At 38.6% G+C, this 12,896-nt stretch overlaps 1 protein-coding gene across 4 annotated transcripts in view; it reads left to right on the top strand.

Annotated features, from left to right (window-relative positions):
* LOC128689455 (TOX high mobility group box family member 3) overlaps positions 1-3,541 on the top strand; it is a 474,930-nt gene extending 471,389 nt beyond the window's left edge. For all 4 annotated transcript variants that reach the window (XM_053777775.2, XM_070086354.1, XM_053777776.2 and 1 more), the window contains exon 10: positions 1,308-3,541. In XM_053777775.2, the coding sequence (XP_053633750.1) occupies positions 1,308-1,383 (76 nt within the window). In that variant the 3' untranslated portion in view covers positions 1,384-3,541. The remainder of the gene's footprint in view (positions 1-1,307) is intronic.
* Positions 3,542-12,896: the final 9,355 nt, after the last annotated feature.

Below are 12,896 nucleotides of genomic sequence, written 5' to 3'. Positions count from 1 at the left end.
ACTAGCATTAACACAGAACATGAGCGTCCTGGCAGTGCCTTTTCTTCCTGAGTAATGTAGGTCCTCTTTGGCATTTTCTTCCAAAAGAGGCCTGTTTTGCCACAACTGAACACTTGTTTAGGTTTCAGTCCTTCAGCCTCAATGTACTTCTTGAATTCCTGCACATATTTTTCAGCCGCTTTTTGGTCCGAACTGGCAGCCTCACCATGCCTTATCACACTGTGTATGCCAGTACGCTTCTTAAATCTCTCAAACCAGCCTTTGCTGGCCTTAAATTCACTCGCATCACCACTAGTTGCAGGCAATTTCTTTACCAAATCGTCATGCAACTGCCTAGCCTTTTCACAAATAAGCGACGTCATAAGACTATCTCCTGCTAATTGTTTCTCGTTTATCCACACCAATAATAACTTCTCAACATCTTCGAGTACTGGTGATCTCATTTTTGTCAGCATATTTACCCCCTTTGCAACAACAGCTTCCTTGATTTCCTTTTTCTTCGCTATGATGGAAGATATGGTTGTACGGGATTTGTTATACATCCTGGCCAGTTCGCCCACACGTACGCCACTTTCATGTTGTTCAATGATGTTTTTCTTAAATTCAGTCATATTTCTCACCTTCTTTACCAAAAGCTTGGCACTAGGAGCTTTCTTTGGAGCCATGGTAGCTTATTTAGCACTTTCAAGCACTAAAATGAATGGAATACAGTGGACCCTTGCCTAACACTATTAATCCGTTCCTGAGAGCTCAACGTTAGGCGAAATTATCGTTAGGCGAATTAATTTTCCCCATAAGAAATAATGGAAATCAAATTAATCCGTTCCTGACACCCCAAAGTATGAACAAAAAAAATTTTTTACCACATGAAATATTAATTTTAATACACACAAACTGAAGAAGACATGCACAGTTACATGACACTCACCTTTATTGAAGATCTGGTGATGATTGATAGGATGGGAGACTGTGGATGGTGTTAACCCTTTCTATGGGTATAGTCTAAAAGATTCAAACCATGATTATGGTACCATTTTTAAAATTGTTGTTATTATTTTACTAAATATTATTCTTAAAAGTATTGTAATCAATTATGTAAGCACTCAGTTTTGTGCACCTGAGTGTTTTTGTTTTTTACAAATGCTTGCTGCTGCATATTGAACGGTGATGGTAAGGAATATTATTGTGAAAATTTTAATTGCACTTTCTGTATTTTTCCTACAAGCACAGGATTAAAATTTAAGCAACATTTTCAATGTTGAGACATTATATTTTTCATAGAGATGTCATTCCTGTTTTCTCCACAGAGATGTCTTCAGTACTTGGGTGGCAAGCAACCATCATCAACCCATCAACCCAACTTACCCAGCGCCAGTTAAATAAAACCCTAGTTTAACATCACTAGGGGACCAGCTAGCCAGCAGTCCAACCAGTCAACTAGCATATCAGTCAACTAGTTAAGTTGATCTGAAAAAGAAAGGTACCTGCTACTGAAATACCCGCATGGAATTAAGTTAGATTTTTGCCAAGGTGAGATCACAATGCTAGTTGGCCTGGCATATACTGGAAGTAAGTGAAACAACTACAGAGGGGGGGAAGGGGGAGGGGACTGATGTTGTGGTGTTGCTTGGTACCTCATCATTCCCTAGATGTTGACAAATTGGGTGCTTGTATGAAAGTCAAGATTTTCTACACTGTTGTCACATGCTGGAACTTCAAAGGAAGTATCTTTCTATCTGTTCATTCTTTTCTTGCTCTTTGTAGTATCCCAAATGTATTATACCTATCTGATTCTATTCTTCTTCGACCCTAGATGAGAGTTCCAGAACAATCGAGTGCTGTGAAAGTGAGCATTTCATGTATTTTTAGTTTACTTATGAACAAGGCTGTGTAAACATTTGTGATGGGATGAGGAATTATTAACTGTGGATTCATTCTCTTATTATCATTATAGGAAAATATGAGTCGCAGGAAGCATTCGGCAGAGTTCAAAATTGCTAATCATGTCACAAACAATAATGCCAAACCTGACCAAATAGATGGAGGGGACCAAAATATTTAGTTAGTCACACTATTATTTATGTTTTATACAAAGAACAAATTATTGGAAATAATGAATCGACTGAATGAGGTTTGCATGCCTGGATCATGTCTCGACTGGTTTATCTCGGGGTATATGTTGTGCCCTCTTTCACAGCATTTGGAACAATATTTTTATCATAAGATTTAAGCAACTCCAGCAGTAAATCATGTCTTAGGGAGCTGGGTTTGTAAATATTTGTGTTGAGTTTTCTTGATGAGAGAGAATTATGATTATTATAGATATAGAAACATTTACAATATAATTTGTAAATATTTTGACAGTATGTACAAGTGATTGGTAATTTTTCTCCTCAATGTGATTGAATTATGATGAGTTGATTATGTACGGTATGTATGTATGTACATGTATCATAGTAGATTTGTCCAGAGGCTTATTATTTGATTAGCAAGGAGATCATTAGAATTGACCTGTTTGTCAAACTTGTATCAATTCCTTCCATAGCAGTCATAGGAGAGAGAGACCTACAACCTCCTGTGTTTGCCATCCCTGCATGCTAAGTGTATGCATAGCAATATCATTTGGCATTTCCCAGATTTTTACTTTTAAAGAGGTCATCAGCAGAGTTTGTGTCAAAAAGGACACTTTGCTCAATCCTCAGTGTACATAAAACTAATTTTTGGAGGACTGATTGCTGTACCTTCTTGGGAGATGATATACCTTAATTTTAACTTCTGGATACAGCCAAGAGGAGACATTTGATTTGCTTCTATTTTCAAACTTTAATTTCTTCAGTAATATTTTCTATTGGGTGAAACTTGATGCAAAGCACTGTGTGAAGAGAAGCTTTGTTTTAGTGTGCAAAACACTGAAATTCAGGGAAATGGAATGTAGATGTAAAGTACTGATGATCACATGTAAATTACCCGCCTTCGCATCAGGTTTTACCCATGCTTGTAGCTCTTAGAAAATCCTTCGGTCTTAGAATAAAATAAAAATCAGTGTTTGCCCTTCTTATATAGCTATGATAAATATGTTGATGAAATACTGTGCTTCATGAGACAGGCAGGAGGCTCCACTGCAGGTAACTTTTTGTGTTCATTTGCAGTTAATTCAACACAAACTGTTTTTTGTATCTTGGAAATGAACAAATTTTTGCTGTAGTTGAACAATATTAAACTGAACAATTAGAATCCTATATGATTTCACATGAAAGAAATAATAATTGAGAACAAGCCAATTAACATTAGAACAACAGTCTACAAAGGCACACCTACTGTTGCAGCAACATTTGTGTTGCCCATTCACAGGTGGTGTTTCATGTATTCATTTAATACATGTTAGTTAACAGTTCCTTAAACTGTTTTTCAAAAACAAAAATTGTTGTGGAATGGATTTGCCACAGGGCATAATTTTGAGGTTGTTGTGTTAATGTGTATGATGCCTGTGTGTGCTCTCTTTCACTTCTGTATTCACAATATAATAAATACTATACACAGATTTTGCTCTTATCTAACCTGATTCAGAGGCCCAGTATTTAATAGTGGGTAGTTGAGGTTTTGGTTTTTATATATTGCATTAATATAGATGTAAGGTGGTAAGACAGGTTCAAGGCAATTTAAGTCAAATGACAAGATACAGTGGACCCCCGGTTCGCGATACTAATCCGTTCCTGAGAGCTCATCGTAAACCAAAAATATCGGAAAGCGAATCAATTTTCCCCATAAGAAATAATGGAAATCAAATTAATCCGTGCAAGACGCCCAAAAGTATGAAAAAAAAACTTTTACCACATGAAATATTAAGTTTAATGCAATAGAATAGTAATTACAATAACAACAGTAACAAATAACAATAAATAACGAAAGAATAATTGACACTTACCTTTAATGAAGATCTGGTGATGATTGATGGGATGGGAGGAGGGGAGAGTGTGGATGGTGTTAGCATTTAGAAGGGGAATCCCCCTCCATTAGGACTTGAGGTAGCAAGTCCTTTTCCGGGGTTACTTCCCTTCTTCTTTTAATGCCACTAGGACCAGGTTGAGAGTCACTGGACTTCTGTTGCACAACATAACTGGCAGCCTCACCATGCCTAATCACACTATGTATACCACTACGATTCTTAAATCTTTCAAACCAACCTTTGCTGGCCTTAAATTCACTCACATCACCACTAGTTGCAGGCAATTTTTTTACCAAATCGTCATGAAACTGCCTAGCCTTTTCACAAATGATTGCTTGAGAGATGCTATCTCCTGCTATCTGTTTTTCATTTATCCACACCAATAACAGTCTCTCAACATTTTCTAACACTTGCGGTCGCTGTTTCGTAGTCACAGTTGCACCTTTTGCAAGAACAGCTTCCTTGATTGCCGTTTTCTTGCTCACTATAGTAGAGATGGTTGATTGGGGTTTACTATACAACCTGACCAGCTCCGACACACGCACTCCACTTTCGTACTTTGTAATTATCTCTTTCTTCATTTCAACAGTCATTAGCACCCTTGGTCTCGAAGGGTTGGCACTGGGAGCTTTCTTGGGGCCCGTGGTGACTTATTTTGCAAAAACAGGCACCAAAAACAGTGATAGTATGGATAATATGGAATGTACCGAATGTATCCTTAGATGCGCGCACACTGGCTGGCTTGTAAACACTGGCACACACGGGGCAGTTCAGGCCACACATGGACACGTCTCGTACGAACCACATCGCATACCGGGTTTTGTATCGGGAAGCGAGGCAAATTTTCTGCGATATAATGCATCGGTTACTGGATTTATCGGATACTGATAGCATCGCGAACTGGGGGTCCACTGTACTACATTCAGGATTACTGGTTCTATGAAATGCTCAGGAACCCCTATAGGGCCAGTGACTACCCTATTTTCACGTGCACCATTACACACACCATCTTGCATTCTTTGATTATGTAATCTAAGCATCTGAATTTTTTTTTTTTTTTTCTCTCAACAAGTCGGCCGTCTCCCACTGAGGCAGGGTGACCCAAAAAGAAAGAAAATCCCCAAAAAGAAAATGCTTTCATCATTCAACACTTTCACCTCACACACATAATCACTGTTTTTGCAGAGGTGCTCAGAACACAACAGTTTAGAAGCATAAACGTATAAAGATACACAACATATCCCTCCAAACTGCTAATATCTCGAAACCCCTCCTTTAGAGTGCAGGCATTGTACTTCCCATTTCTAGGACTCAAGTCCGGCTATATAAAAATAACCGGTTTCCCTGAATCCCTTCACCAAATATTACCCTGCTCACACTCCAACAGATCATCAGGTCCCAAATACCATTCGTCTCCTTTCACTCCTATTGAACATGCTCATGCACGCCTGCTGGAAGTCCAAGCCCCTTGCCCACAAAACCTCCCTTACCCCTTCCTTCCAACCTTTTCGAGGATGACCCCTACCCCGCCTTCCTTCTCCTACAGATTTAAATGCTCTCCACATCATTCTACTTTGATCCATTCTCTCTAAATGACCAAACCACCTCAACAACCCCTCTTCAGCCCTCTGACTAATACTTTTATTAACCCTTTCAGGGTCCAAGGCCCAAATCTGGAGTCACGCACCAGTGTCCAAGAATTTAAAAAAAAAAATGTTATTTTTTCTTATGAAATTGTAGAGAATCTTTTTGTGAAGGTAATAAAACAAAAAGTACGAAATTTGGTGGAAAATTGACGAAATTATGCTCTCGCGAATTTTGATGTGTCAGCAATATTTATGAATCGGCGATTTTGCCGACTTTGACTCCCATTTTAGGCCAATTACATTATTCCAATCAACCAAATTCATAGCTATTTCACTAGTATTACTTCTATTCTATCGATTGAGCACAAGAAATCGCCAAGTCACCTGTTTCAACTACAAAATAAAGTGATCGGAAATTGTTAATTTGGCCAATTTAACACAAAGTTCAAAATATTCCAATTTCAAAATAGGGTCCAGAATGAACAATGTAGGCATTCCTGGCACTAAACTAACATTTCCTCTGTTCATTAGTTATGTTTTGAGGCTTTACAAATAAATTCCATTTTGATTTTTTATTCACATAATGAATTTTTATTCACACCAAAAAATAGAAGATTTACTGTTATGCAATACTGTAATAATTGTATAAATATCATCACCATATTTGTGAATGTATATTAGACCCACCAGCTGACGTGTATTAGACGTGTGAGGTCGTTTGTTTACTCTTGAATATCGGCAAAAATTTAACATTTCTGCTACTTTGAGCTCAGTTTCAAGCCATTTCCAGTGCTAAAACCAATCAAAATCATCTCTATTTCTGTAATATGTCTTCCATTCTATCAAATGAGATCAAGAAATCGCAAATACAACTATAAAAAACATACGAAAAAACACTGCAAAGTTGCTGTTTTAATCGAAAAATCATGATTTCATTTTTTTTCTCTCATTATACACAGGATCTGTTTTATGTGGTGCACACATACCACATAGATGTATTCTCTCATATCTAGGCCCAAATGTACCACTCACAGTTTATCAGAGTGAGCTGAGCTCATGGCGTAGATCTACGGTTTGGACCCTGAACGTAAAGCCGTAGATCTATGGGACGGACCCTGAAAGGGTTAACTCCACACCACCACCTAATTTCCACACTCCTAATTTTCTGCATAATATTTATACCACACATTGCCCCTAGACAGGACATCTCCACTGCCTCCAACCGCCTCCTCGGTGCTGCATTCACAACCCAAGCTTCACACCCATATAAGAGTATTGGTACTACTATACTTTCATACATTCCCTTCTTTGCCTCCATAGATAACGTTTTTTGACTCCACATATACCTCAATGCACCACTCACCTTTTTTCCCTCATCAGTTCTATGATTAACCTCATCCTTCATAAATCCTTCCGCTGACACGTCAACTCCCAAGTACAGTGGACCCCCAGTTAACGATATTTTTTCACTCCAGAAGTATGTTCAGGTGCCAGTACTGACCGAATTTGTTCCCATAAGAAATATTGTGAAGTAGATTAGTCCATTTCAGACCCCCAAACATACACATACAAACGCACTTACATAAATACACTTACATAATTGGTCACATTCGGAGGTAATCGTTAATTCTGAAAACATTCACTTCTTCCATACTCCTCCTCCCCAATTTAATATCCAATTTTTCTTTATCTAAATCATTTGATACCCTCATCACCTTACTCTTTTCTATGTTCACTTTCAACTTTCTACCTTTACACACACTCCCAAACTCATCCACTAACCTTTGCAATTTTTCTTTAGAATCACCCATAATCACAGTATCATCAGCAAAAAGTAACTGTTATAATTTAATCCCACCCCTCTCCAGAACACCCTAGCATTTACTTCTTTTACAACCCCATCTATAAATATATTAAACAACCATGGTGACATTACACATCCCTGTCGAAGACCTACTTTTACCGGGAAGTAGTCTCCCTCTCTTCTACACACTTTAACCTGAGCCTCACTATCCTCATAAAAACTCTCTACACCATTTAGTAACTTACCACCTATTCCATATACTTGCAGCATCTGCCACATTGCTCCCCTATCCACTCTATCATATGCCTTTTCTAAATCCATAAATGAAATAAAAACTTCCCTACCTTTATCTAAATACTGTTCACATATATGTTTCAATGTAAACACTTGATCTACACATCCCCTACCCACTCTGAAACCACCTTGCTCATCTGCAATCCTACATTCTGTCTTACCTCTAATTCTTTCAATTATAACCCTACCGTACACTTTTCCTGGTATACTCAGTAAACTTATTCCTCTATAATTTTTACAATCTCTTTTGTCCCCCTGCCCTTTATATAAAGGGACTATACATGCTCTCCGCCAATCCCTAGGTACCTTCCCCTCTTTCATACATTTATTAAACAAAAGTACCAACCACTCCAACACTATATCCCCCTCTGCTTTTAACGTTTGTCATGATCCCATCAGTTCCAGCTGCTTTACCCCTTTTCATTCTACGTAATGCCTCATGTACCTCCCCCACACTTACATTCTGCTCTTCTTCACTCCTAAAAGATGGTATACCTCCCTGGCCAGTGCACGAAATTACCTCCTCCCTTTCTTCCTCAACATTTAAAAGTTCCTCAAAATATTCTCGCCATCTACCTAATACTTCCCTCTCCCCATCTACTAACTCCCCCACTCTGTTTTTAACTGAATTATTATTAATATTATAATTAAAACTAATGCTAAACCCACCAGGCTCATAGAGCATTGCAGCACATCTGAATTAACATGTAATTTTTTTTTAACTTTCACTAAATATTTGAAAGGAGTTAGAGATAAGTAAGTCTGCTAACCTGATTCATTCTAACATAGCCTTAAAAGATCCTGAAAAAGAGAGATGTAAATGCAAATATAACTTAAAAGAGAGGGTTGTGTGACTATAGTCCTTTGTTTTTAATACAATGGCTGCTATATTTTGGGTGATAGGAAAACTTGGTTTGAATATATTTAGGGTAGATAAGGCAAGATTTCTGGTCAATTTTTATCATGGTGCAACTTTACATCTTACTAGGTTAGAGTAAATATACTACGTATTTGTTTTTGTTACTCATAACCTAAAAAGTTTTCAGTGATTAGCAATACAAAAATGCTCTATACTGTAATTAAAACTTTGGGATATCATCCATTCATTTATTGTATTACGAGAGTGTGAAAATATAATTACATGTATCAATAACAGCATCTTATCTCTTATTAACCCTTCGACTGTCGCGGCCGTATATGTACGTCTTACGAGGTACCGTGTTTGACGTATATATACTCATAAATTCTAGCAGCTTCAAATCAAGCAGGAGAAAGCTGGTAGGCCCACATGTGAGAGAATGGGTCTGTGTGGTCAGTGTGCACCATATAAAAAAAATCCTGGAGCATGCAGTGCATAATGAGAGAAAAAAAAATCTCCGACCTTTTTTTTTTAATTAAAATGCCAACTTTGTGGTCTATTTTCGTGTAGTATTTATGGTTGTATTCTCATTTTCTTGGTCTCATTTGATAGAATGGAAAACATATTATAGAAATAGATGTGATTTTGATTGATTTTACTATAAAAAGAACCTAGAAATGGAGCTCAAAGTAGGGGAAATGTTTGATTTTTGCCAATGTTCAAAAGTAAACAAATGATGCCATTTTCCAATAAATGTCCAATTAGCCATTCTAATATGCAGTCACGAATGGGTTGATGTTATTTATACAATTATTACAGTATTGCAGTAGTCTGCATAATAGTAAGTCTTCTATTTTTTGTTTGAATAAAAATTCAAAATAGAAAGCAAGAATAATATCAGAGGGGACTGGAAATGTGACTGATGAACAAAGAAAATGTTATTTTAGAGCCAGGAATGTCTGCATTGTTCATTCTGGACCTTATTTTGAAATCGTCATATTTTTTAGTTTTCGTGAAATTGGCCAAATTCTAAATTTCTGACCACATTATTAGGTAGTTGAAATCGGTAAATGGGCAGTTTCTTGTACTCAATCGATAGAAAAAATGGAGTTCTAAAGAAATAGCTATGAGTTTGGGCGACTGGAACAATGGAATTAGCTGAAAATAGGGCTCAAAGTTGGCGAAATCGCCGATTTGTAAACATCGCTGAGGTCGCTAACTTCGCGAGAGCATAATTCCGTCAGTTTTCCATCAAATTTCGTTTTTTTGGTGTCATTACAATCGGGAAAAGATTCTCTATCATTTCATAAGAAAAAATATTTTTTTTTTTTAATTTTGCGACACCAGGAGACACCTCAGGATTGGGGGTTGCGACAGTCAAAGGGTTAAGCCACAATTTCTATTCTAAATTATCTTCATAATTGCCAAATACCCCTTCCTCCCACTACCACCACATACAAGAGTCCTCAGCATCAGCAGTAAATATCACCAGCTGCCTGTTATCACCACTTTTGCTAATGCTGTATACACTATCAACTATAAGAGCATCATCAAAATCACCACAATCTGTTGTCTTTAGATTCCTGAACGCACTGGTGTTGGAGTGCATAAAAATTATGCTACACTAACCATAACACAGGCATCACCACCACCATAAGATAACCAACACCATGGTATCTATTTCCATAGCCATTGCTCACTGCCACCACTGCCACTGTCATCATCACTGTCACTACCATCATTATTATCACTACCCTCACAACCACCATTGGCCCTCTAACTGCCATTGTCACCATCCCCACCAATGTTTCCCCTTCCGTCTCCACCACAGTTAGTATTGTCAACACCCACTGCCACCATCTACCCCCACCCTCCTGGTGTTCTCACTGACTCGGTGAAAACAGGTGCCATGGGCACAATAGAGAACACAGTGTCATCATCTATGGTCCAAGACTGTTTAACCTACTACCACCAGTTATCGGAGATATTCCTGGAAAAAAAAAAAGTGTTGAAGATTTCATTAAGATTCTGGATCTATACCTCCACCAAGTGCCAAATCAACCAGGCAATGGACATGTGGGCTAGTGGGCCACCAGCAACAACAACCAAGTCAGATAGGTAACAGAAAATCCTGGTCCCAGGTTGGGCTACAAGAGTAGAAAAACTTGAAATTGGTTACAGGTATATTGCAGGTTTACCACATATCCCTCTTCCTCTGCTGCCACAAAAACAGTTACCACCACCATCATGACTGTTGTACTACTATCAAGGGAAAAGGGGAGGCTCAGTCAGTAACAGGCACAGCACCATCACCACTGGGTAAGGGAGAAAGCACTCAGGTATCAGCAGATTCAGTGTCAGCACTGTCATCAGTATCAGTGGAGGGGGGATGGGACGTGTAGCAGTAAGTCCACCTTCAGCACCATCACCCAGTGGGGTATAGGGAGTATAGGTACCATCAGGTAGGAAAGAATGTTCTTGGGTAGCAGCAGACCACTACAGTGCTGGCACCTTGATCACCATGAGATGGGGAAGCCTTGTATAGCAGCAAAGCCAGCCTTAGCAGTGGGCAGCAGCAGGCCCAGCAGTCATTGACACCAGCACCTTCAGGTGAGAAAGGGAAATTTCAAGTAGCAACAGATGTATTTCTGGAAGTGTAGGTATCTGTAGGTGCCTCCACCAAGGTGGAAATCTGGCTGCCTACCTGAAGATAGTGCTGAGGTAGGCTTGTAAGGTTCAAAACCAAAATGTTGGACTAATAAAATCTTTTAAGTGTTTGTACTTGTGTCTTATAAGCATACAAGATTTAGTAGCTGACCAAAGCTTTTCAAGATTCCCGAAGCTTCACGTCAGACAAAAAACTTGACTTCCATAGCCTTGTCCAAGTAGTTATTCAAATCCATAATTGATTCCTTACACTTCTTGCCCTCAGTCCCTCAGCCTTGGAGTTGGAGAGCACTATAGTCTTGAAGGAACTGAGGCACAGTCGTGGAGCTTGGCGCTTATAAACTGGCGAAAGGTATAGAACATGAAGGCATTGTCACTACAGTGCTCTCCACCAACTCCAAGGCTGAGGGACTGATTATATTACTGGTCAACAATTTTTGAAAAGTTGTATGCTTCTTAAATGAGATTAGTTAATTCTTATGTATTTTCATGTCCTAAATCCAAATATCACCTTGAAAAATGCTTATTGGCTTAAAGATATGAGACATGTAATATTTGATTATATTATTATAATGTACAACATGTGCCAGTATGTTTTAAACTCTGATCCGTACCTACTCTCTGCCTTTTTGCTTGACGCTTATAGTCACCTGAAGAATCATCTCTTGCCAATGTCCAGCAATAGTCTTCAAGCATTCTTGTGCCCCATTTGCCCTGGTACCATTTTTCCATGGTTGAAATATCTTCGTGAGACCTTTCACCATGTTCATCACTAACTGCCCCACAGTTGGAAAAAAGTCTAAATGTGTGTTCAAAAAGTGGACTTTAAGTGACATGTTACATCCCATGTTCTTTTGTAAGCCTTGATGAGGTTTTCACCAATTCTTCATAGTTGTCTTCCCTTCTGTTTCTGAGAAATCCCTTCGCCATCAACATGAATGCTTCTCAAGCAGCTGTCTTCTCCCCATGAAGGTCTGATTCAGAGTCACCATCTTTAAGAAGCTCTCGAATCTGAGGACCATTGAAGACTCCATCTTCTTATCTTAGCGTTGCTCAGAGAGGGGAATTTTGATGTTAAATACTTAAATCCCTGACTGGATTTGTCCATAGCTTTTACAAAGTTTTTCATGAGCCCCAGCATTATGTGTAGCGGTGATAATAATATTTTGTTTGATTCAGTGAAAGGTAGGTGTTGAACATTTTTCATACCAGACTCCAATGATTGACGAGGTGGCCAGTCTCTCCTGATGTAGTGGGAACCTCTTGCACGGCTGTCCCATTCACATAGAAAGCAGCAGTACTTAATGTATCTGCCCTGCAAACTCATCATAAGAGCAACAACCTTTAAGTCACCACAGAGCTGCCATTGATGTTCATCATATTTTATGCATTGCAACATATGCTTGATATTCTCATAAGTTTCTTTCATATGTGGTGCATAGCCCACAGGAACTGATGGTTTACTATTGTCATTATGCAGCAAGACACCTTTCAGACTCGTTTTTGATGAATCTATGAACAGTCTCCAGTGACTGGGTTCGTAGTCGATGCCAAGTGCTTCCATCAGACGATTAATATTGTTGCAGGCCACTAAATCACCTTCCATTATGAACAAATCGTTGAACTGCTGCGGATGGTCACGAAATTTTGAAATCTTAACATCAGCTGCTAGGAGATTCCACTGTTGAAGACGAGAGCCTAGCAGCTCTGCCTTATTTTTGGGTAGTTGCAGACCCCTGA

Source organism: Cherax quadricarinatus, chromosome 18 (genome assembly GCF_038502225.1).
Source record: "Cherax quadricarinatus isolate ZL_2023a chromosome 18, ASM3850222v1, whole genome shotgun sequence".
Lineage (NCBI taxonomy): Eukaryota > Metazoa > Arthropoda > Malacostraca > Decapoda > Parastacidae > Cherax > Cherax quadricarinatus.
Note: the sequence above shows the minus strand (reverse complement) of the source record. Positions and strands in the feature narration are given on the sequence as shown.